Source organism: Schistocerca cancellata, chromosome 3 (genome assembly GCF_023864275.1).
Source record: "Schistocerca cancellata isolate TAMUIC-IGC-003103 chromosome 3, iqSchCanc2.1, whole genome shotgun sequence".
In the NCBI taxonomy this organism is placed as follows: Eukaryota; Metazoa; Arthropoda; class Insecta; order Orthoptera; family Acrididae; genus Schistocerca; species Schistocerca cancellata.
The window spans coordinates 579,350,460-579,377,944 of NC_064628.1; the positions used below are offsets into that span (position 1 = coordinate 579,350,460).

Below are 27,485 nucleotides of genomic sequence, written 5' to 3' on the forward strand. Positions count from 1 at the left end.
TCTTTCACAATTGTGATTCTCAGTCAGACAGTGACTAGGGATATGAAGCTCAACAATGATACAGAGGCAAAATTTCAATTGTGTATAGGAGACAAAATAATACCGATACTACATTCTCAGTTATAGTTTGCACTAAATATTCCAGTAATTGGTGGTTTATTACAAAATTAGTGACAAAAATCTTGCCATGGCTGTTAAGTTCTTATTAATAAAAATACACACATCAAAAAAAGTTTCAATTCACCTCAGTTCAGAGTGTTCCAGAACGCGTACAGAAAATTGGAATAGAGATCAACATAAACATCATTTCCGCCCTTTTTATTGCTCATGAAAACCACACATTCCATGTTGTACCACCATACAGTGAGACCTTCAGAGGTGGTGGTCCAGACTGCTGTACACACCGGTACCTCTAATACCCAGCAGCATGTCTTCTTGCATTGATGCATGCTTGTATTCATTGCGGCATACTATCCGCAAGTTCATGAAGGCACTTTTGGTCCAGATTGTCCCACTCCTCAATGGCAATTCGGCGCAGATCCATCAAAGTGGTTGGTGGGTCACGTCGTCCATAAACAGAACTTGTCAATCTATCTCAGGCATGTTCGAAAGGGTTCATGTCTGTAGAACATGCTGGCCACTCTAGTCGAGCGATGTCGTTATCCTGAAGAAAGTCATTCACAACATGTGCACTAAGGGGGTGCAAACTGTTGTCCATTGAGACGAAAGCCTTGCCAATATGCTGCCGACATGGTTGCACTATCAGTCGGAGGATGGCATTCAAGAATCATACAGCGGTTTCGGCGTCTTCCCTGACCACCAGTGGCGTACGTCAGCCCCACATAATGCCACCTCAAAACAGCAGGGACCCACCTTTTTACACTCACTGGACAGTATGTCTAAGGTTTTCAGCCTGACTGGGTTGCGTCCAAGTATGTCTCCAATGGTTGTCTGGTTGAAGGAATATGCAACACTCATCGGTGATGAGAATGTGATGCCAATCCTGAGCGGTCCATTCGGCATGTTGATGGGCCCATCTGTACCATGCTGCATGGTGTTGTGGTTGCAAAGCTGAACCTTGCTGAACGTCGGGAGTGAAGTTGTGCATATTGCAACCTATTGTGGACAGTTTGAATCATAACACAATGTCCTGTGGCTGCACAAAAGCATTACTGAACATGGTGGATTTGCTGTCAGGGTTCCTCCAAGCCATAATCCATAGGTAGCAGTCATCCCCTGCAGTAGTAGCCCTTGGGCGGCCTGAGCGAGGCATGTCATCAACGGTTCCTGTTGATCTGTATCTCCTCCATGTCCAAACAACATCGCTTTGGTTCACTCCGAGACACCTGGACACTTCCCTTGTTGAGAGCCCTTCCTGGCACAAAGTAACACTGTGGAGAAGATTGAACGGTGGTATTGACTGCCTAGGCATGGTTGAACTACAGACAACATGAGCTGTGTACATCCTTCCTGGTGGACTGACTGGGGTTGATCCACTGTCGGACCCCCTTCGTCTAATAGGTATGGTTGATTACATCTTTTGGCAGGTTTAGTGACTGTGTCTGTGATACAATATCCACAGTCAATGCAACGCTCATCTTCAGGAGTTCTGGAAACCAGGGTGATGCAAAACCGTTTTTTGATGTGTTACGTTCCACAATATCAATTACAAGGTCAACTTGTGTCCTGCTAGTGCAGTAGAAATTCCTTTAAAAGCCACTTCAAGAAGCAAAACCAAAACAGGGTTTGGTAAAAAAAAATTTCAAAATGGACATACTTTTATGATACACTGCAGACAATTGTAACTTCTAATGATAACAAAAGAGATCTGTTTACAATGTGCACATATGTTCTAGATACTCCTTCATTAGTCATTCTTAATATTACAACTGTCACACCTTCCTCAACAGATTGTTACCTCTTTGTAAGTGAGTAGAAAGATTGTGATCAAAAAACTCAGCACAAAATATTCAAGTAAAGTATATTTTGTAAAAATTCAGTTTTTGTTTCTTTATGTGAGAAGGTATGTTTCCCTGTTTCCATATATAAGTAGTAATCTAGTAATGTATCGTATTTACATGATTATCACACGATTATAAGATGATGTTTTTTTCCCAAATTCATCATTTGAAAAATGTGGGGGTCGTCTTGTATTCACAGATTAAGCTACTGTTGCCGAGTTCAACACTGTTAATATGGGAGTCGTCTTATATTTATGGATGAATCTTTGGGAACTGGCGCCTTGTGCAGATTTATTTTGAAGAATTTGAAAGGACAGGGATGGGCAAATGATACATTCTATCAGGCTTGAAACATCCCAATACACCAAAGCACTCGATACAGTATCAACATCGCTCGAATTATCATGTGACATTTTTGACTTGGACAGCACTAGCACAAGATAGTATTAACTACCCACTACAATAATTTATTGCTCGGCTTAAAATCTGACAATTTTGTGACATACAGGAGGGAATAGCATTGAGTTCCATCATCTTATAAACTCTTTCTGCATTTGAACTCATTTGAAATTGAAGTTTTCATAAATGTACTAGTATGGTATCATACACAAACATTTATGGCGCTATTTATACTAAAGTTAACACTCGAGGGCAAAAATGCTACCGTAAAAATACCACCACCACATCAGCATTTTATTTGGTTACGAGAGCCTGCTGTGACGATTTACCAAGCGAGTTGCAAATGAGAATTTCAGTTGTTGTTCACCTATTAGAATACCGGATAAAAACATTACCAGCTTTAGAAGATAATGGTGACATTCAGTGAAACAAGAAAGAAAATTAATCCAGTTTATCAAAAAAATAAATTACAGTGGCAGGACCTGTCACGGAGGCAGCACCAACAGACATCACTAGAACATGGGATGAGCGAAAGTTCGTGAACTCGACTGAATCATAATTGCAATCTTTTTTTTTTTTTTTTTTTTTTTTTTTTTTGTATTGGTTGCTGTTGTTATATATGACCTGCATCCTAGAAGATATTGCAGCCCGTGTTTCGCAGTTGATCATTCACAGCACTATGGAAGGATTTTAGGGAGAACAGTGACACCAGCTTGGCTGAGAACTATTATGAGTGCAGGGACGGGAGTGGTGTGTGTGCAGAAAATTTTGTAGTCCTGCCAACAATGGGAATCTATACCACATACTTTGGCTTTCCATAAACTTCTGCGACATTTATACTGAAATTAGCCTGAATCCATTTGTAGCTGGAATTGAACTGACTTTAAAATTGGACAATTACTCAACAAAAGTAGATGTTTCTGCAGAAGACAGTGAATGTCTAGATAGCGGCCAGTGGTATATTTAACGTGTTTGGTGCTGTAATGTTTTTGATGTTCACTTTTGAGGTTATGTCGGGAATGAAAGAGGATGTGCCAGCTGCTGGTTCCACACAGGCAACAAGAGAGCAGCAGGCAGACAACATGTTTGGCCAAAAGAGACAATGTCACATTCTCACATCAGTATAGAAGCAAAATCTTGCTATGTTTTTGGGAGAGGGGGCAGCTGTGTTCTCAGGCCGTACCATAACCACAACCTCAGAAATCACAACATATTAGGCAAAACAGCCAAATACTTGCAACAACAAAGATAAATTTAATATCTGTGCTATTCGGATATTAACAATTATTCAAATGAATGATACTGTAAATAACTACCTTAGTAAGCAAAAAAGTTAGTGAAGATGAAAATTAATGAAGGCCATTTCATTTTTTTAATTTTATTTCTCCTTGCGTTATCAAAATTTAGACAATTAATAAATAGCACGATGTTAGAACGTAGTGTTAACTTTTTAGACAGATACTTTATATCAGTAAAACAATATGTAATTCTGATTAATCAGAAAAGTTAAAAAATAATTTTTTTTTTCAAATAGATTCTTAAAAAATGGGGAGGTCATCTTGCATTCAGGATCATCCTATACTCAAGTAAATACAATACTATCTCCTGCTTTTAACTGAAGGGATGTTATTCTCTATAACGGACCTTTTGATGACTTGCACCATACTGGATATTCTGTGTTTTCAGGGAGACCGAAAGTGACCAACAAAGCCAAGAAAAAGGTACTGCACCAACTCCTTGCACTCAGTTATGCTGGCAGTCCCTGAATGCAGTATCCCCAGTACAGTTCCATCAATTCAAAACGTATGAAATAGTCTTCAGCTTTGGAGCATCCAGTACATGCTCAAGACAGGAAGATGAACTTCCTGCATGTTGCTGGTTGCAGAGTACAGCCATGCACATTGGATATATAATTCCAGGGAAAACATACTAGTCACCTTTTCAGAACATGTAACTTTTAATAACACATAACTTCAGCAGACCGCAATACAAGATTTCTCCTCCATGTCACAAGTATATCCAGTCAAAAATGCATGGTTACTAAACATTATGACAACTCAACTTGGGATTTACTACTTATGGGCCTCCTCGTATTTGTAAAGTACGTGGAACACATATCATTAGAATGTAATAATTTTAACAGAGACCAGTACATACGTATTAGGGCAGTGGAACAGGTTCTGGATGCTGAAGAAAGGTAAGGATGACTTGATGGCTATGAGCAGCATTGAATGTAGTACTGACTCCTCGCATTCTGCAATGACATGTGGACCTGCAGCAAGCTACAGCTGCTGATTACCAATAAATTTGCCTTCCCATGCAGGTATAATTTCCATCTACCTACGGACCTATGAACCATGGACCTTGCCGTTGGTGGGGAGGCTTGCGTGCCTCAGCGATACAGATGGCCGTACCGTAGGTGCAACCACAACGGAGGGGTATCTGTTGAGAGGCCAGACAAACATGTGGTTCCTGAAGAGGGGCAGCAGCCTTTTCAGTAGTTGCAGGGGCAACAGTCTAGATGATTGACTGATCTGGCCTTGTAACATTAACCAAAATGGCCTTGCTGTGCTGGTACTGCGAACGGCTGAAAGCAAGGGGAAACTACAGCCGTAATTTTTCCCGAGGACATGCAGCTCTACTGTATGATTAAATGATGATGGTGTCCTCTTGGGTAAAATATTCCGGAGGTAAAATAGTCCCCCATTCGGATCTCCGGGCGGGGACTACTCAGGAGGACGTCGTTATCAGGAGAAAGAAAACTGGCGTTCTACGGATCGGAGCGTGGAATGTCAGATCCCTTAATCGGGCAGGTAGGTTAGAAAATTTAAAAAGGGAAATGGATAGGTTAAAGTTAGATATAGTGGGAATTAGTGAAGTTCGGTGGCAGGAGGAACAAGACTTTTGGTCAGGTGATTACAGGGTTATAAATACAAAATCAAATAGGGGTAATGCAGGAGTAGGTTTAATAATGAATAAAAAAATTGGAGTGCGGGTTAGCTACTACAAACAGCATAGTGAACGCATTATTGTGGCCAAGATAGACACAAAGCCCATGCCTACTACAGTAGTACAAGTTTATATGCCAACTACCTCTGCAGATGATGAAGAAATAGATGAAATGTATGACGAGATAAAAGAAATTATTCAGGTAGTGAAGGGAGACGAAAATTTAATAGTCATGGGTGACTGGAATTCGTCAGTAGGAAAAGGGAGAGAAGGAAACATAGTAGGTGAATATGGATTGGGGGGAAGGAATGAAAGAGGAAGCCGCCTTGTAGAATTTTGCACAGAGCACAACTTAATCATAGCTAACACTTGGTTCAAGAATCATAAAAGAAGGTTGTATACCTGGAAGAATCCTGGAGATACTAAAAGGTATCAGATAGATTATATAATGGTAAGACAGAGATTTAGGAACCAGGTTTTAAATTGTAAGACATTTCCAGGGGCAGATGTGGATTCTGACCACAATCTATTGGTTATGAACTGTAGATTGAAACTGAAGAAACTGCAAAAAGGTGGGAATTTAAGGAGATGGGACCTGGATAAACTGAAAGAACCAGAGGTTGTAGAGAGTTTCAGGGAGAGCATAAGGGAACAATTGACAGGAATGGGGGAAAGAAATACAGTAGAAGAAGAATGGGTAGCTCTGAGGGATGAAGTAGTGAAGGCAGCAGAGGATCAAGTAGGTAAAAAGACGAGGGCTAATAGAAATCCTTGGGTAACAGAAGAAATATTGAATTTAATTGATGAAAGGAGAAAATATAAAAATGCAGTAAATGAAGCAGGCAAAAAGGAATACAAACGTCTCAAAAACGAGATCGACAGGAAGTGCAAAATGGCTAAGCAGGGATGGCTAGAGGACAAATGTAAGGATGTAGAGGCTTGTCTCACTAGGGGTAAGATACATACTGCCTACAGGAAAATTAAAGAGACCTTTGGAGAGAAGAGAACCACTTGTATGAATATCAAGAGCTCAGAGGGAAACCCAGTTCTAAGCAAAGAAGGGAAGGCAGAAAGGTGGAAGGAGTATATAGAGGGTTTATACAAGGGCGATGTACTTGAGGACAATATTATGGAAATGGAAGAGGATGTAGATGAAGACGAAATGGGAGATAAGATACTGCGTGAAGAGTTTGACAGAGCACTGAAAGACCTGAGTCGAAACAAGGCCTCGGGAGTAGACAACATTCCATTTGAACTACTGATGGCCTCGGGAGAGCCAGTCATGACAAAACTCTACCATCTGGTGAGCACGATGTATGAGACAGGCGAAATACCCTCTGACTTCAAGAAGAATATAATAATTCCAATCCCAAAGAAAGCAGGTGTTGACAGATGTGAAAATTACCGAACTATCAGTTTAATAATTCACAGCTGCAAAATACTAATGCGAATTCTTTACAGACGAATGGAAAAACTGGTAGAAGCCGACCTCGGGGAAGATCCGTTTGGATTCCGTAGAAATGTTGGAACACGTGAGGCAATACTGACCTTACGACTTATCTTAGAAGAAAGATTAAGAAAAGGCAAACCTACGTTTCTAGCATTTGTAGACTTAGAGAAAGCTTTTGACAATGTTAACTGGAATACTCTCTTTCAAATTCTGAAGGTGGCAGGGGTGAAATACAGGGAGCGAAAGGCTATTTACAGTTTGTACAGAAACCAGATGGCAGTTATAAGAGTCGAGGGGCATGAAAGGGAAGCAGTGCTTGCGAAAGGAGTAAGACAGGGTTGTAGCCTCTCCCCGATGTTATTCAATCTGTATATTGAGCAAGCAGTAAAGAAAACAAAAGAAAAATTCGGAGTAGGTATTAAAATTCATGGAAAAGAAGTAAAAACTTGAGGTTCGCCGATGACATTGTAATTCTGTCAGAGACAGCAAAGGACTTGGAAGAGCAGTTGAACGAAATGGACACTGTCTTGAAAGGAGGATATAAGATGAACATCAACAAAAGCAAAACGAGGATAATGGAATGTAGTCAAATTAAGTCGGGTGATGCTGAGGGAATTAGATTAGGAAATGAGACACTTAAAGTAGTAAAGGAGTTTTGCTATTTAGGGAGTAAAATAACCGATGCTGGTCGAAGTAGAGAGGATATAAAATGTAGACTGGCAATGGCAAGGAAAGCGTCTCTCAAGAAGAGGAATTTGTTAACATCGAGTATAGATTTAAGTGTCAGGAAGTCGTTTCTGAAAGTATTTGTATGGAGTGTAGCCATGTATGGAAGTGAAACATGGACGATAACTAGTTTGGACAAGAAGAGAATAGAAGCTTTCGAAATGTGGTGCTACAGAAGAATGCTGAAGATAAGGTGGGTAGATCACGTAACTAATGAGGAGGTATTGAATAGGATTGGGGAGAAGAGAAGTTTGTGGCACAACTTGACTAGAAGAAGAGATCGGTTGGTAGGACATGTTTTGAGGCATCAAGGGATCACAAATTTAGCATTGGAGGGCAGTGTGGAGGGTAAAAATCGTAGAGGGAGACTAAGAGATGAATACACTAAGCAGATTCAGAAGGATGTAGGTTGCAGTAGATACTGGGAGATGAAGAAGCTTGCACAGGGTAGAGTAGCATGGAGAGCTGCATCAAACCAGTCTCAGGACTGAAGACCACAACAACAACATGGACTGTTCTTAATTTTGCTGCTTCACACACAAAATGGGGGATTGCCCAGGTAATTCATTTAATTTGAAATGGCTTGGAAAGTGACATTTTTATTCACATTGAAGGAATTCTTTGAATGTAAAAACCTGTAAAATTTGCACTGATGAAATTTATGAATCTGCAAACACAGTGATAATACAAATAATTAGTGTCTTCTGAGTACATGGTAGTATTTAAAAGTATTCAGTAATAACAGCAGCAGTCAGAATTAAAAGCAGCCATTATTTTTAAGAATTTTTCCAGTGGAGAACCATAGGACTAATCATATATGTATCATACACTGAAGTATTCTGAACATCAAGTTCATGTAAATATAGAGGATGATTGATAGGTCATCATCCTCATCATCATCAGTTTTCTGCTATATTAGCAGATCCTTTGCCTCTGCATTTTCTGCAATCCATTGCTTCCTTCTTAAGGCTGCTGTATGTTGTACCGTCCATCACATCATCCAGTATCTGATTGATAGGTATAAGGAACCAAGTGTGAATCCATTTGTACAGTATATACCTGACTACTTAGTTGTCTTCCACAGCCAGGATGCAAGCACGGATAATTCTTCTTATCATGACATGCGTGGATATGGTGGTCCAGGTTCTTCTTTTCAAAATAGTACCTGTGCAATTTAAATTGTAAAATGTTTTTATTAAAACAATAAATTAATTTTTATGAAGCATTTAGACAGTAATGCAGAAGTTTCTTAGCAGATAAGCAATTCACTCAAAGATAAAAAAAAATTGTTCAATTATATGGAAAAACCAACATAACATCAAAGCTTCAGAATTGTACTTTGTAGTTATATAATCAATTCCACATAACGGAAACCTCATTAGTGTCAATTACAACAAAGAGATTTTCAAAAAAATTGAAGTTAAATACCCCAAAATTTAATCCAAATTAGTCAGTCCATCAGAGTCTTCCTTAAGTTCTTGATCCATACATATCAGAATGTCAGTATTCTAACAGACAGGGCAGGGGGGTGGGGGTGGGGGGTGGGGGGGGGGGGTACAGGCACAAATTGGATGCCACAATTCACTGTTGTGTCCACTTTCTAATAAACTTGACACACACACACACACACACACACACACACACACACACACACACACACACACACATATTGTGGTTACAAATAAACTATTTAAGACTCACCCTGTTAATCTAGAAAGTTTCGAGACTGGATTAATAAAATATAGAGAAACGTTAAGGTGATGATATTAAAACATTTCAGGTGCCCTGCATAGTCTTTCTCCAATTAATTAGAATGTATAAAATGTTCATACTATCACGCAAAACTGCCAGGAAAGACCTTCTTTGATATGTTGTTCACTCATGCATCACATTCCCACTTTCTTCGATCTTGGGGAACCACTCCCATTGTTTTGTCATGCAGTCATGTTTTATAATTTATTACAACAAGAGAAAACAATTTTACTGATATCAGTATTCAACACAGTCACTCTGCTTTTCAATGTACTTTGTAAACCATTGCGAACCTATCTGATACCCCCTGAAAAAGTGGTGTTCACTAGAAAAGCGAATTAGGAGGAGAAATATAGACAAACTGTGCTCAAACTGCAAACAGTAGAAACATGCAGTCATGAGTTATGCCTGGTCCTTGGCCTGTTCTGTCTCAAGTCGTATGTAAACAAATGGCCTCGACACACAGAGAAAATACATTGGAGCATGAAACACAGAGTTGAATCAATGGCCTCAAAGCATTTTTAAGTGGACCAAACAGATGAAAATCTGATTGGGTGAGACAGATAGTAAGCAAATTGCTCTCACACCTTGGAACAAGAAGAGTTTGAGCAGAGTGAGCAGCAGTATGTGGACCTTCCAATAATCGACCTTTAGTTTATTGTGAATTGCACGCTTCAGTTTGTTTAGCAGCGTATCACTGTAACATTTACTGTTAACCTCTTTTCCAGGTAATGTTCCAGGATTGGTCACCCTGAGTCCCAAAATCTGCAAGCATAACTTTTCCTGCAGATGACAGTCTCTTGAATTTCTTTCGGACTGGAGATGCAAGGTGCTTCCATTCCACGCCCTGACATTCACTCTCTTGCTCAAAGTAATGAATTCGTGTGTCAGAAAATGTTTCACCTTTGTTAGCATGACAGTCCAGTAGGTGCAGACAGATTTTCACATGGTTACGTCTGTGCACTTCGTCTGATTGTTTTGGAACCCATCTTGCATAGACTTTGTGAAAGTTGAGCCTGTTATGCATGATTTCATATGCAGAAACATGACTAACCTGCATGTGGTTTCCCAAATCACCAATCACTCTTGTGTTATTCAGACTCAATACAGAGACTTGTTGAATACTGGCATCAATTTTTGCCATGGCTGAACATATTGCTCTTCGTATTCTTCGCGCTCATTTGACCACTTTCATCTATTACGTCCATAGGTAAACACTTCTCTGTGGCAAAATATTGTCTCTCTACTGTACTGAACTGAAAGTGTTCTATGACTTGCTGCTCCTGGGACACCTTCAGACCACAAAAAACTGATTATGGAACAATGTTTGTCTATGGTACAGACAGACAGTGGTGTGGCCATCTTTACATCACAGTGCAGACTGATTTAATAACACTGCAGTGTACCACAGGTGAAGACAACGGTGCCATTTAGCACCTGGTTAGTGCACAAAACCATACAGCCAACCTAATGTCGATCAGGGAAAAATTGCAGATAGTTATTTACTTATCTCCAAATCTCATCACCTGTGATGATTTTTTTTTGAGGAAAGAATTTTCCACTTTTCCATTTCAATTAATTGTGGCAGGATAGTTTTATGAGATTCATGATATGCAGGATAAACTTCACAAACATATTTCTCTTCTTCAAAATATTTTTGAGAATAAACACTTGTCTGCGAGGTGTTCAGTTCACTGCTCCACTGTAGAAGTCATTTTTACACCAGGAATGAAATAAGTCTCAGAACTTTTTGGACAGATGGCATATAATTAATATTCCCCAGATTTGTATGAATAAATAGATATGTAATTTCAATCCTAAATTACAATATTGCTTTCTGCAGTGAGAGAAATCTGTGAAGCTACTTACCTGCCACAATTGTTGTAAGGGCAATAGATCACTTCACGTTCACTTGGATCTTGATGTACCATCACATGTGACCGGAGGCGTGTCTTACTGTAGAATACTCTTCCACAATGATCACAGACGTATTCTGGAAAAGTAAGAACAAGAAGCTATCTTCGACACTTTTCAAAATTACTCAACATGAAAATTTATTTTCAAATTCTGGAATGCTACTGCAACAGTCACAACAATTGCTTTAAAACATCACTTAACCATTAAATAAACCAGCCAACACCTTGTTTGAAGAATCTACTTGCATCTCTAACACATAAAATCCACATAGGTAATTTGTCTTTCAAACATGATGATAATCACACACACACACACACACACACACACACACACACACACACACACCAAAGTACGCTAAGTTATTCCATCCAACTGAAACTGTACGTCTTAAAAGACTAGTGGCATCACTGGGTTGTCAACAGAAAACTCCTTTTCCCCAGCATATTCCTTTACCATATGACCTTGAGGATACTGAGTGTCTATGTAATGAGAGAAGAAGCATGCTCAGTGCTGACTGGATGAGGTGCAAGGAAGGGATTTTTTTTTTAATTTTGGATACTTGGTAGTATATTGGAAGTATAATGGAAACAGGACTAATATTTTTGTAAGTTTATGAATACTTAACACAACACCTGATTTGATAAAACAATTTCTCAACAAGAAGGGACTCAAAGAAAACATGAAATGTAAAGAACTGACAAACAACAATAATATAAAGTCCTTTAAGTAGGCATACCCTCTCACAATTTAGAACTGGCGAATAAAACTGAATTCCCATCCCCCATGAAAACAGTTGGGTGTCTCTTCAATAAGACACAAGAATAATGCCCAAAAAAGTAGAAGCAGTAGGAACTTGAAAGATGCTCCTACAAACATAGCAATTCTAACAGAAACATTTTTAACCAAAACTGGCTTTTTACTGCATTCATCATCGAGCAAAACATGGCAACAGTGAAAGACCCACAAGAACAGCAGTCCTCACAAATTAACACCAATAACCAGAACTTTCAAACAGGAACATACACCTGACAGAAATGAAAAATATTACTACATCGGCATACTTCCAACCGAACAAAACAGCCACTGATATAACAGGTGAAGTAAACCATCTTTTCACTCACAGTAAAAATAATAAACCATTACTTATAGCAGGAGACAAATTGCAGAATGGATATACGAAACTATTCAGAAGGATATTCCTCTGGAAATAAGTATCCAAGGAGAATGGCAAAAAGCATAAAGAAAGAAGTAACAGGCACTTTCGAGAACAACACGCACCAGGAAAGTGGAAGCAAAATCATACAGCATAAAACAAACTGAAATGCAAAAGAAGAGCAAAGAAAATGACCCAACACCGAGTGTTACAGGCTAAGGATAGCTGTACTAGAAAGCCTACACCAACTAAAATGGTGAATAGAGAACACAGCTCTCCTAGGTCTTAGGTCGCAAAACAATATAAGAAAATTCTAAAGGAAAAGAAGAGAACATTCTGGGAAAGAGAAGGAAAGAAACTAGTGGAGGAAGCCACACGAGACCCATATACTACCCTAAGTCCCAGAAAATCAACCAAAACACATTACACCAATACGAAAGAATGAGAGACGCACTTCGACGACATACTGAACAAGGAAGGACTAAAAGGAAGACCAGAGGACAAACAGGAGGTATTGCCACATACAACTACAGAATGGGTCCCATTGGCCACAAAAGAGGTCAGTGAATATTCAAAAAATGCAGCCCAAATACGAAAGCCAATCTGCACAAAACTCTACAATAAGTGTATAGAAACAGCCTCCATTCCGTAACAGTGCATACAACCGACAATAAAAGTGCTATATTAAAGGGAGACCCATTAAGTCCTCTGTTACTTATTCTTGCAGCAGAAGAAGATGTAAGAATACCCAAAGGGAGGATGTAACATCATACACATACGGAGACAATACTGTAATAGGCACAAAGGACATTGTAAAACTACACTAAGCAATAAACAACATGGAAGACTGTTGCACTGAATGCGGCTTCAAAATAAATGTGGCAAAAACAGAAATGATGGTGCTCACAAATGGTGGAAGAGAATCTGCATCAGCTGATATCTTCATAAGGGAGGGAAATCTGAAAATTGTACCAGACTTGAGGTAAGTGGGGTCCAACACAAGTGCAAAATGTTTTACAGAACATGTGACAGAGAAACTAATGCAAGCAATAATGACTATCCGTGAAAGAATCCACATTAGACGCCTCATCCCAGAAACAGCAATTTCTTTATTCAGAGCCAAAATCTCACCATAGAAATCATCAGACAACATCTCACAGTGAAAAGCCTAGCGACATTATGAAGAGTAAAGATGACCTACTCAAAGAAAGCAACTGGAGTGTCTAAAACAACGCAATCTAGATTTGTATACCTCCTAGTGAGGGAATTATTCCTCACTGAGCATCTATGGACAAACCTGATGCATCGGAAAAATCTACTAAAAACACTGAAGGAAAAAAGAGAAGACATAACCCCAGAAGTTTACAGTACAGGTGCCCTGATTGACTGAACATGGACAAAGGAAAACTTCAAGACGAGACATGTGTTTACTAGAGTGGCAGTCTGTGGTTTCCACCACCTTACTTGCAATAACATGTCATATCATAAACCAAATGAAATGTGCGAGTGTAAACTGTGTCATCAAATATGTAAACATTACCATACAGAACTCTGTACCAAAAGGACATGGTCAATAAGTGGATATGCAAACCGCAACATGTACTTTGAACTTGTATGGCTAGTTGGCTGAAATAAATTATTACATTTTTTTTCCATATCTTCCAAATGAGATGTTTGGCCACCAAAAAAGTTACAGAGAAACAAGATGTCCATATCATTGTGACCAAAGTCTTAAGTATTTTTGGAATGCATTATGGACGATGTGTATGTTACACATGCCGAAATCAATCAAGCTTTTTTTCCCCTAACAGGGTCAGGGACTCATTCATAAGATGATTCACAGTTTTGTTAACATTGGGTCCATCATAACGTATCATCTACATCTATACTCTGCAAACCACCGTGAGGTGTGTGGCAGATGGTATGTCCCATTGTACTGGATAATAATAGCTTTGAACGAAAAAGCTGGACATTATTCAAAATTTCATTTAACTCAGTAAATATCACCAGCAGTTGCTTTACCAATGAAGAAACACTGTAGATTTCTAGTCAATTATTTGTTTACAACTGGACCAGTATTTAGGGGCATTTTGAAGCTGTTTCATTGAAGCCGTATTCACAATTTCTGAGAGAGAAATGTGTTCCTGCAAAATTACCCACCAACTGCTTCTTAAAATATGGAGGCATAATCCGTATTACTTCAGGCAAGGGGTTACCTTCATAGTCTCTGATGTTATTGAATTTAGCGTATGTTAAAATTCAGGAGTAAGTAAGAAACATGTATTTTTTGTTTTCTCCAAAAAAATTCCTCTCCCGAGATACATGCCTCCAAAGATGACACTGAAAACACCATTTTGAAGATGCGAATTTCGGAATTTTTTTTTAAATGCTGTACCTCTAACAGTTCTAGGTATTTTGTTAGAGTTTTTTATTTGAAAGATAATTGCTTTATGCTTACAAGGTATTCTCTGTTTGGAAATATCTGCCAAAGTACTTTTACTGTCGCCTTTTGAATTTTTTTAAATAATTTACAGAATTTCTTTTTTCAGAAATGCCAATCCAGAAAAGTTAGATTTTTTTCTGCAGATTATTACCGTGTAGTACTATATTCTCTGTAAAGGAGAGCTTCCACTTTTAAGTTGGACAGGTTTTATTTTAAAAAATCTTTTTTTTAAACTTTCCAGGGTAATGTCTTCACTGAAGTTGTTTCTTACTAATTTCTTTGTTACAATGTTTATTTCTCTTATCTTTGTTGCAGTTATTTCTTATCACTTTCTTTGTAGCAGTTATTTCTTTTCACTTTCATTGTTGCAGGTACTTCTTGTTGTAGTTTCTTGTTAGTTTCTCTGTTGTGGTTGTTCATTACCGGTTTCCGTATTGCAGTTGTTCAGTGCTAATATGTTTACTGAAGAGGCTTCTAAGAAATCTGAGACCATCCAGTGAGTTCTGCGTTTTCGTGTCGAATTTGCCACTTGACACAGTTGCAGTGTGTTTTGTGAAAAGGATTGTTTGAATTGTTTGAAATTTCTTCTGACCGGGGCCACACAAAAGTGAAGTGTGCTGACTATTTGCAAATATGCAAAAGAGTGATTAAAAAAACCCAGACTTTGTTCATGTTGGGAATAAGTGTTCCCATTTGAAGGCTGTTTCAAAGTGAAGATGTTTCCAGTGATGACTTTTTGTGTTCTAAATGTTTTGACAGAATAATAACAATGATAGTATCTGAACAAGGTGAAGCAATCCATGGTGCAGACGACACAAATTTTGCATCAATCAAGGAAGACTTAAATGCCCTGAATCAGTCAACTACAGAGGTAGGTGTTAGTCCAGTTGAGAAACCATGGCCAGTGAAGTCAAGTCATTAAGCTCTACGCATCAAGAAAGCACAGAGAAATTACTAAAGCTATGGATGAATACACTTCAGCAAAACTGACCACACTCTTCAAAGCAGAAACTCCATCTTCAGAAGAAAATGAACCAAAGCACTCTTGTACCTCTTGCCTGGAATTTTTCGCAAATATCAATTCAGCTGTTGAATATTGTGCATCCTACGGTGAAAAGGTGTAAGTTTTAACTATTATTCCAGAGATATTTTCACAGAAAACAATTTTGAACCATGTTCCATCAGTATCAAAGTATATGGTAAACAAGTCAAGAAATGTGAGGGCTGTAAAAAGGAGTCTTTGGAAGACCAGATCCCTATTATGGCCATCCTGTAGAAGCAGCTCCAGTTCAAATAGTGCAGTCATTTTATCTAGAAGATAAATGGGACTGTTCTTGGCAGAGTGCCACCAAAAAACACACTATAACTGTAACAGTTGAAGGTAAAAAAGTTGTGAAACTGAAGAGGTACATGACTCGCAGTATTAAAGAAACTTTTGCAATTTATAAAAGCACCTATACAATTTCACATATTGGAAGATCAAAATTTTATGCACTAAGACCTAAGTGGGTAGTTCCACACCCACCTAGAGATATCTGTTATATGTGCACTACACGAATTTTGAACTTTCTTGTGATAACTTTGAAGAACTTACTGGAGCACACGACATATGACACCTCGGTTGGGCATGTGAACTCATTACTAGTCTTTGACGTATAGCGAGAGACTTGTTTGTTTCAAAAACTGCCCTGGAAAGAGAGAACTGTCTTTACAGCTACTTGGCCTGGAAGACTCAGCAGGTAACTCTGTAGAAATTACATACGTGACACGGGAGGAAAATAAACTGATTGAGAAAACTGTTACCTTGAACAGTTTCATTCATGAACTTGGTAAATGGTCAGTGAAAGCAGTGACACACCAGCATATGAAGAAATTGCAACAACTACACATTGCAGAAGTGAAAGGGTGCGTACAGGCTGAAGAACTATGTTTAATGCTTCACTGTGACTTTGCTCAGAACTGGTCTGTAATCCTCCCACAAGAAGTACAGGGGTATCATTGGAGTAATGACCAGGTTTCAATTTTCACACAAGTAACATATTTTCAAAACAAGACCACAAGCATTGCAGTTATAAGTGATGACACAGGACATGACTCAGCACATGCTTTGCTAGCAATGTGCAAAATTCTGTAACTGCAAACAGGAGCAGAGAAGATGATCATTATTTCCTATGGTGCTCCTAGTCATTTTTAAAATCGTTACCAGCTGTTTGAATTGAGTAAATCGTTTGTGCCAACTGACTGGGTATACAATGCTACTGGTCACAGGAAGGGGCCTTGTGATGGTGTAGGAGGCCAGCTGAAGCACCATGCTGCGAAACATGATCTTTCCAGACCAAATACAGCTGTGATTCAGAATCATGAGGAGGTTTTTGCGAGTCGTGAAATCTTACACATCCACAGCCCTCATTCTTTTGTCCAAAGAAGAAAGCGAAGAATTCTGTGAGTAGAAAAAAGGAAAATGGTCCAAACAAACTAATGCAGTGAAAGGAATTCAGAAGACATTTTTGGACTCAAAGTGATGGGCAAACTCATACTGCACGCACTTTCAAGAACAAGAAAGAAGAAATTTCATTCGTTCCGCCAACACCTCAGAAACAGCAGGACAATATTCAGATTCACAACCTGAAAAGGGTGTGTGTGTGTGTGTGTGTGTGTGTGTGTGTGTGTGTGTGTGTGTGGTGGATTGCAGAGATTATAGACACCAGTTATGAGTTAAATGGAATTGTAGTGAACTTTATGCCACCACATGGACCTGCTGCAGGATATAGGTTTCCAGCTGAAGGACAGCAACAACATCATCAGTGCTCACTAACTCTTCACAATGTTTTGAAGATTGTAAGAGCTCCAGTTCCTATTGGTTCAAGAGGAAGGCATCACTCAATATCAAAGGAAGATACTGAAGCAGTGGAACACATTTTTAGTTCATTGACTCGCTAATTTCAGTACAAAACAGAGTGCACAGAAGTTGTATAAATTGAAACCTTTAAGTCTTTGGACCTAAGACATACATTTTGGAACCATTTAAATTGCTTAAAAAATGAGTTCTTACTCATCTTTCAAAAGCAAAATTATGTTACATGAGGCAAGGCTTTGATTTTTATGAGCCTGTTATGTGATAAAGTGGTAATTAAACGTGTGGAAAAGTCCAGTGCTATAGTAAAAAAAACTTTGACAGATAAATCCAAATGGAGGATTTGTTAATAATCATAAAGCAATTATCTTTCAAATAAAAAAGGAAAATTTAGAACTGTTCTAGAGATACAGCATTTTAAATTTTTTTCCAAAATTCGCAACTTCAAAATGGTATGCACAGTGTCATCTTTGGAGGGCTGTATCTCGGAGCAGAATTTTTTTTGGAGAAAACAAAAAAAATACATGTTCCTTACTTAGTCCTTCATTTTAACACATGCTAAATTCAATAACATCTGAGACTGAAGGCAAAATATTTTTCTAGCCTGCCTGAACTGATATAGACTATGCCTGGAGCTAAAGCATTATATACTAAATATCTCGCCTTTGTCCTTGAAAGGATGTAGGCCTACTCAGAAAGAACACTTCCAGGAAACATTGTCTCAAAGGTTTCTTTGAAATCTTCACAAGCTGGCTGAGCAGCCAAGATCCCTCCAATCATTTTCAAACACTAGATTAATTCCATCCTTTAGGCAGTTTGTTGACAAAATACAGATGACTTGATGGTGCAGCTCAGAGAGATTAAACTACACATTCACTGCTAAATCCAGGACAGGGTGAAGACAAATGTAATAGTGAAGAACTCAATTTCACTTTTCACTGTTCTCTGTGCTGCTCTATAGCACTAAAGGCATTAGTAATTTTTGTTGGCTTCAAAAAAGCACGTGACTCAGTTGAGAGACAAACTTTATTTAGAGTTTTAGAGGAATTTGGAACTGACAGGAAAACAAGGGATATCATAAAACAACCCCCAACAGACACCGTCTTGAAAGTTACATAAAGATGAGGCAAGGAGATGGATTATCCTGAATTCTCTTCAATATAGTCCTGGAGAAAATAATGAAAACCTGTGAAGTAACTTTGAAGTAGGAAGGAATAAGTAGTACACACCTTAGGAAGAAAGGAAGTAAACAATCTCGAAATCAGGTTTTCAGCTTTTACTGAAGATCTTGTCCTTCTAGCCAGAAACAGGAAGGGTACGCAAAGAGAGCTAGAGCTCTTGTATGTAATTGCAGGAAAAAATGGATCTTGTATGGAACGCTGGCACATATGTAAGATGGACACCGAGGGTAGAGGTAAAATATGGGAAGATTAACGGGCAGATAAATTCCAATACTTAGGAAGATGGACCCAACAAAATGGACTGGATAAAGAGGTAGTCAAAGGTAGAGATAAAGAATTAGACCTCGCTTACAAACTAATACAGAACAGGTACAACAAATGAGCGATATCCTACGAGGTCAAAATCAGGAACTGTAATTCAGCTATAAAACTGGAAGGATTCTATTCTTCGGACTGTTATTTTAAACACAAGGGGACAGTTGGTAGAACTTTAACAGAAAGGAAGGAAGATTCTCAGGAAAATTTTGGGACCCAAGGTGACTACTGAAGGGACTTTGAAGAACAGGAAAAATAAGGATCTTTACAAGTACACCAAAAATGTAATGGCACAATGTGGAAATAATGGTTGAAATTTTATGGACACCTAATAAGAATGGTTGAAAAGCACTGAAAAAAGATCTTCAAGTACATCATATCATTATAGTTTACCTCTAAGTAGGTAGAAGAGGTCAAAAGATATGCGAAAGAAATTGGTATTACACTAGTGATGATCCAAAACAGAAGAATTCAGAAGCAGAGTCAAAAGCATCAATTCAATTAGAGAGAAACCAGTAAAAATGAGATTCATATATTACATTTCCGAGAAGGAGAAAGAGGAGGTTCTAGGAAGAGGGGAAAACTAAGCTCAAAAATTCTTAATTTTTATGTTGTCTGTTACTGACCAAACTCAGAAGAAAGAAGAAGAATAAAACTGTCTTTACAGACCAAAATTTAAAAACACTGACTGAAGTTGGTCAATCTGGAAAATACTGACTTTTTTAGGTCTAATGATTTTACAGCCCATTTTTCATCTCTGCAACTGGTTCAAATACAGTGTACAGTACAACTCCCTTTTTAGGGGCAGCTCATGAAGTTCATTTAAATGAGCCACTTTTTATGATAATATTTGCTCAGTATATCATTACCCCGAACACTGTTGCAATAGACTGCAGTTCTGTGATATAGTTGGGCAACATTGCTGATGTTCAAGCTGTTGTTGATGGGTAAACTGAGTTGTCCATGAAGTGTGGAGAATATTTCGCATTGCAGGGCAATATCTATCTCTGTATTTGTTCTCTCCCCCATCCTCTCAATGACAGTATTACACCCAGGTGCCTGAGTGAAAACAGTATTGTTTCACATTTGTTTGAATGTTTGTGCATGTATATATAGTCATATGTTTTGTAGTTCTTTGTCGTTGTGTGCAGCAATGGAAAAGTGGACAAACAAAAGAATTACAAATTTAATAATGTGGCTCATCCCTGACCAGAGCTATGGGAAGATGAAAATAATCCACACAAAAATTACAATCTGAAAAAACAATTGGCAAGCTGTTGCTGATGAGCTTGAAATCACACTTTGATGAAGCATACAAAAAGTTCTGACGTCTTTGAACCTATGCCAAATGTGAGGCAAAAAAGTGTATGTGGCTCTTCATCCACATGGTTTGAATGCCGTTAGTTCAGGGTGTATACATGGACAAGGAAAAAAAATTCCCAGATTTCCAGTTAAAAATACACTTTTTCCATGTTAAGTGACAGTATACTTTTCCTTGGAACAGTAAAACTTATCAATCCTCTGAATGGTTATGGTTTTATATGGCGGCATACAATTTCCCAACCCTTTCGTAAACAAAACTCAGGAGGGAGGGGGGGGGGGGGGGGGGGACGCAACATTTTGGAAAGATCTTTGATGTGCAGCACAACATACACTGCACATTTTCAGATTATGAAAGTATAAATTAAAATTGTACCAAACATCGCATGTTACTTTCTGAAACATTGAAATCAAGATTGTGATGCGTCTTTGTAAGCCAGTCATAGCTCATGTGACGTGATCTTGCCAGCCGATACAGCGGATATTCAGAGCACAGGACACGTGATGTAGTCAGCCAGTAGCATTATCACAGTTAAGTAGCACGAACACACAAACAGAAAAAGTTAATGGTTTAGATTAATATACATAGTGTTGCTACAAGAAAAGCAAAGCTTTCACATATAATATTGGTCAATTATTCAAAATGACAGTCACAATTGCATTATTTATTTTCCCGCCAACTTGTTTCATAACTATCATAGTTACCAACCGTGCACAAGCAGGGTGACGACTCCAGCGAGCGACCAATGGTGTAAATTGCCCTGAAGATGACCCCATTGCGGGTTGAAACCGGTTGGCGGCAAAATACATAATGCGATTATGGCAGTCATTTTGAATAACTGATTATAAGTAAATTAATTGCTGTTTATCTCCATTCAACCGTGTTGTCTAAAAATTTATAATATTGGTCTTGGCAATTAATAAACTGCAAGAGAAGCTAAACTTTCAAGTATAATGTTGATCTTTTTTGCGCATACTACACTTTAAGATACATCACACGAATGTGCCAGTAAAATTTCTAATAATTACATAAATGTCTGATCAACTGGGCTCGAAATTTTATGAATGGTTGTTCTCAAAGAATTGATTTTTGAATTAGAGTCAAACGCTCTGCGAGTTTAGAAATTCATTGCACATTCTCACATGTAGTTCATCTTGTGTAAAAGGAAATTTACTTTGAAAGTAACACTTTTCAATCAATCATTCGCAATATTTTGCTGCGATGAGTTAGAAAGAGGTTTGTTTCAGCAGTTGCCAGAGAGCGCCAGATAACAGGCATCACCATGCTTGCGCAGCTACGATGACGCAGGAAGCCCGTATGTTTGTACGTGTAAAACATTAAAAGATCTTACATTATGTCGTAAAAGAAACAAGACATCAGAGGATTCTCCAAGAGCATCGGAATTTCGTGAACCATACTAACATGCATAATTCGGCTTAAAGTGCCCATTCATATGTCCAGATTCGGTTCTAAATTTTCTTGTAGTACCAGTACCGTATTATGTCATTTTTGGTACTTTATTATGGCATAATGTCATATGTGCTAGAAGATGAAACCATGCCCTTTTGAAATGCAGCGAACAGTTGAAACTAGCCAATAGTGTGGAATTAAACACTTTGTTTCAAATACATTGACTGCCTTAGCAGAAAACATTAATAAAAGCCAAATTCCTTTAGCGAATTGACTAAGATAACTTCATTGTTCTACTAGGCAATTAATTCTTCGCTGAAATTGCCGCCCGGGCAGATATCCTGGTTTGCTCCCAGTGAATATGGCAGCTTGCGTGCGCCAGTAAAATTTTTCTGGGTAGCATCTTACTGCGTGCTGCTACTGCTTATTCAGCTAACAGCCACTCTTTTGTATCCAGTAGCGGGAGAAGGTACTACACATGCGCGACTCAACCGCACATGCGCAAGCCCATGCACCCGCTTCCAACTGCTTACAATGAATCTAATGTAAACAGTTGTGATGTTAGTTGGCTGGTTTAAAATGGGGAGGAGGGTCCAAACTGCGAGGCCATTAGACCCTTGTTCCCAGTAGAAGAATTACCCATGGGGAAAGAAGAAAACAAAGAAGACGTATGGCACAATAACAGGAGAAAGGAGGAACCAGAAGACAGACAAAAGGACAGCAAACACTACAATGGACAAAACAGGACAAGAAAACCACAGACAGGTGCAAGAAACTGGGAGAAGAGATTAAAAACAAGAAAGCAGATTACCATGGCTGGCTGACCATGAGAATAAAAAAGGAGAAGCCAGCCAATCTGCAACACATTAAAACCTCCACCCTAAAAGCCCTACGGTGGAGAACACAGAGGGACAAAGGACATGCGCCAAAACTCAGACCAAATGATAAAACCCACCCCCACGAATAAAACGTAAAACTAAAGCTGCTGTTGAGGCATTGTCGCCCAACACCGCAGGTAGGGAGCTGGGAAAGTTAAAGTCCGCCGCAGAGTGGCTAAAACTGGGCTGTCCAGAAAGAGGACAACGACCGTCATTTGGGAGCCACAGCAACAATGAGGTGGGTCTTCGCAACGGAGGAGGTAACCATGTGTGAGCCACGTATGGTCAATGCAGAGCCGACAAAGGACAACCAATTCCCTGCGAAAAGCCCGCAGGAAAGACACTGAGTTTGTTGTGTATACTGTTATGTCACTCCATCTCTGAAAGCCAAAAAACCTTGCGGCATAAGACAGAGCGCAGGTCAGTTTCAGAGATGCCGATCCCCAGGAGTGGCTTCTGCATAGCCTGTTTGGCCAGCCTGTCAGCAAGCATATTTCCTGGGATTCCAACGTGTCCTGGAGTCCACACAACCACCACTAAATGACTGGATTATCACTACCAAAGGATGGCGAGGGTAGCACGGGTCGATAGCTTGTAAGCTGCTCAGGGAGTCCGAACAGAGAAGAAACGGAAGTACTGAAGTGCACGAGATATGGCCACAAGCTCTGCAGTGAGAATACCGCAGCCAGCATGCAAGGAATGCTGTTCAATATGGCCTATCTGGACATATGAGAAGCCAACATTACCATCGGCCATCGACTCGTCACTGTAAACAATTTCAGGGCCCCAGAACATGTCAATAATAGAGACGAAATGACAGCAGATAGTAGCGGGGATAACAAGAGTCCTTACGGCCATGCAAAAGGTCCAGACGAAGCTTTGGACGAGGTGTACACCATGGAGGTGTACATGGATGGACCTCAAGTAGAGGGAAGGACTAAGAAACTCCAGTACTGAGGAGCAATATGAAACGCAGAAGTCATCCGCATAAAGAGAAGGAGACGCTGACGGCCCTACAGCTGCTGTTAGACCATTAATGGCCACTAAAAATAGAGATACACTCAATAGGGAGCCCTGGAGAACACCATTCTCCTGAATATGGGGGAACTATGGGAGGCACCAATTTGGACACGGAAAGTATGGAGCAACAGGAAGTCTTGGATAAAAATTGGGAGCAGGCCTCGAAGATCTCACTCATATAATGTGGCAAGGATATGATGTCGCCAGGTCTTGCCATACACTCTTCGTAAATCAAAAAAGATGGCAACCAGGTATAAAAGGCTGTTCAGATGGCAGACTCAAGGGAAACAAGATTGTCAGTGGTAGAGCAACCCTGGCGGAAGCTGCCCTGACACGGAGCCAGTAGGCCACATGACTCCATCCAAACTGCCGACACACCGTATCTTCCAGCAGCTTACAGAGAACGTTGGCGAGGCTGATGGGCCAATAGCTATCCACATCAAGCGAATTTATAGCGGGTTTTAACACTGGAATGATGGTGCTCTACAGCCATTGCAATGGAAAGACACCATCGCACCAGATCTGGTTGAAAATGAGGAGATACTGCTTGCAGTCAGATGAGAGATGTTTAATCATCTGACTGTGGATCCGTCCGGCCCAGGAGTTTTGTCGGCACAATATGCAATGGTGCTGAGGAGCTCCCACTCTATAAATGGGGCATTATAGGGTTCACTACGGCATGTATTGAAGGAGAGGACTTTCCTTTCCATCTGCCGTCTGAGGGTGCGAAAGGCTGGAAGGTAGTTCACCGACGCAGAGGCTCAAGCATAGTGCTCAGAGAAGTGCTCGACAATCACGTTTGCGTCGGAAGAGAGCACACCATTGATATTATTGCCAGGGACATCTGTTGGGGTCTGGTACCCAAAAAGACATCTGACCTTTGTCCAGACTTGAGAAGGTGACGTATGGCACTCAATGGTCGACATTCACTTCTCCCAATACACCTGTTTCCGTCGTTTTATAAGCAGGTGAACGTGGGCACAGATCTGCCTAAATGCCATTAGGTGCTCGAGGGAAGGGTGCCACTTATGTCGCTGCAATGCTCACTGACACTCTTTAATTGTCTCTGATATCCAGCGACCACCATGGGACTGTCTTTCACCATGGGGCACCCTACATAACGGGGGACCGAGTTTTCCGCTGCAGAAATTAGCGTTAAAGTGACTTGCTCAATCTCAACATGGATGGCACCATGTGGGGGAGATTCAACGGTGACAGCAGAGGTGAAAGATTCCCAGTCTGCCTTGTTTAAAGCCCATCTGGGATGGTGTCTGTGGGCATTGTGCCGGGGGAGTGACAGGAAGATAGGGAAGTAGTCACTACCACACGGGGCGTCATGTGCTGTCCAGGGATAGATGGGAGAAGTCCTGGGATGCAAATTGATAAATCAATGACCGAGTAACTACCATGAACCACACTGAAATGTGTGGCGGCCTCAGTATTTAAGATTCAGAGGTCGAGTTGGAACAGTAAATTTACATCTCTGCCATGGTCAATAAGCATGGTGCTACCCCACAAGGGGGTTATGGGCATTATCACCTCCCAAAAGTAAGAAAGGTTTAGGAAGTTAATCAATAAGTGCAGCCAATATGTTCAAGGGTACCGCACCATTTGGAGGGAGATATACATTGCACACAGTTATTTCCTGCGTCGTCCATATCCTGACAGCCACAGCTTCAAGAGCAGCTCGAATGGGCACAGGTTCACAACATAAAGAGTTCAGGACATACACACAAACTCCACCTGACACACTATTATTTTTGCTACGGTTCTTGTAATATCCCCTGTAGCCGCAAAGGGCATGGGTCTGCACTGTCGGGAACCAGGTTTCACGGAGGGCAATGCAGAGAGCAGGTGTTAAGCTGAACAGTTGCTGTAGCTCAGCCAGGTGGTGGAAAAAACCGCCACAATTCCAGTGGAAGATGATGTGATGGTGAGACTTGGAAGGCATGAAACACTCAATGAGGCAGTCTACACCTCATGGTCACCAACTTATTTTCTGAACAAGCTACATCCATTATGTCTGATGGTCGGGTGAGATCTAGATCCTCAGTAGATGCCAGAATCTTCACTTCATCCTCAGACGCAGAGCTTGTAGGCAGTGGTGGTGTGGGTGCCACCGCAATTCTCTTGGTCTTGGGGGTCTTCTTTCTGGATTTCTCTTGCTGATCCATGGGCTTCTCTGGCTTGAAGGGCTTCACTGATTCAGTCTCCGGGACTGAGGATGATCGTGAAGCTGTACGACCAGCTGCTTTTGGGCACTTCAGCCACTGGCGGGTGTCATCTTTCCCACTAGCAGCAACCTGGGAAGGGAGTGACCCAAGGGACCCCTTACTAGCAAGAGGAGCCGAAGAAAACTTATGCTTTTCTGGCCGAGAAATGGGGACTGGTGTCCCCGATGGTTGGGGGGGGGGGGGGGCTAGTGCTCCTGAGGTGGGTGGTACAGGAGCAGCAGGTAGGGAAGTGCCCCCCATCACCTAGGGGGCAGGTGTAGTCTTCCAGCTCTGAGAGCTGACTGGAACTCGCAGAACTGACAGGGCTACAACTGTTCTCGTAGCGGCAGCATAAGAGAATGTCATAGCCACAGGATGTAGGCACTCAAATTTCCTCTGGCCTCAGTGTAAGTCAGTCAGGCCATGGTCTTATTTCATGATTTTCGTTTCTCGCTGTAAAATACTGCAGTCTGGTGAGCAAGGGGAATGATGCTCTCCACAGTTGAAACAGATCAGAGGTGGGGCACATGGAGGATTGGGAGGGGATGGGCATTCACAATCTCGACACGTGATGCTGTAAGTACACTGGGAAGACACATAGCCAAACTTCCAGCACTTAAAGCATCACATTGGGGGAGGGATATATGGCTTGACATCACAGCAGTGGACCATCACTTTGACCTTCTCAGGAAAAGTGTCACCCTCGAAGGCCAACATTAAGGCACTGGTGGCAACCTCATTATCTCTTGGACCCCGATGAACGCGCCGGACAAAATGAACTTCTTGTCTTTCTAAGTTGGCGTGCAGCTCGTCAGACTGCAAAAGAAGGTCCCTGTGGAATATAATACCCTGGACCATATTTAAGCTCTCATGAGGCTTGATGGTAATGGAAACATCCCCTAGCTTGCCACACGAGAGTAATGCTCGTGACTGGGCAGAGGATGCCTTTTTATCAAGACTGACCCTGGCCATAATTTGGACAAGCCCTCCACCTCCCCAAACTTGTCATCTAAATGCTCCACAAAAATCTGAGGCTTCATTGAGACAAAGGAGTCCCCTTCAGCTCTTGTATATACGATGTACTGGGGCAGATAAGGCTCGCTGCCATCCTTAGACTGGCATTCCTCCAACGGTGTGGCCAGGGAGGGGAATGATTTAGGATCATTTTCCTTGCATTGTACTGAGACTTGGAACACTTAAGAGACTGCTGGCATTTCATCACCAGCAAGTGATGACGTGGTATGCTTTATCGCACGTCATCCCACCTGATGCCACCCACTCCAACCAGGGGCCCTCCCCACAAGCGCCACGCAGCTGCAGCAAAGGCCTCCTGGCAGGATGGCTATTGCTGGGAATCCCGATGCTCCAGGGTCACAGGCATCTACTCCTTGGCATATGTGGGGAGTTAACGGTGCATGCATCAGCAGAGCTATCCCTGTGTAGTCAAGGGGCTACAACCAACAGGGTACATGGCGGCCCCACCACAACGGACTGGCTACAGTGCTGAATATACGGTGCAAAGAATTTAATGGTCATCGCTGGC

At 40.6% G+C, this 27,485-nt stretch overlaps 1 protein-coding gene across 3 annotated transcripts in view; it reads right to left on the reverse strand.

The window, feature by feature from the left end:
- Positions 1–27,485, reverse strand: part of LOC126175434 (transcription factor IIIA-like) — a 101,841-nt gene that overhangs the window by 66,546 nt on the left and 7,810 nt on the right. For all 3 annotated transcript variants that reach the window (XR_007535564.1, XR_007535565.1, XM_049922234.1), the window contains exons 6-7: positions 11,107–11,230; positions 8,545–8,650 (exon numbers count right to left, since the gene is read on the reverse strand). Coding sequence is in view for 1 of the 3 variants with exons in the window: in XM_049922234.1 (XP_049778191.1) it covers positions 8,545–8,650; positions 11,107–11,230 (230 nt within the window). In the remaining 2 variants the exon portion in view is untranslated. The remainder of the gene's footprint in view (positions 1–8,544; positions 8,651–11,106; positions 11,231–27,485) is intronic.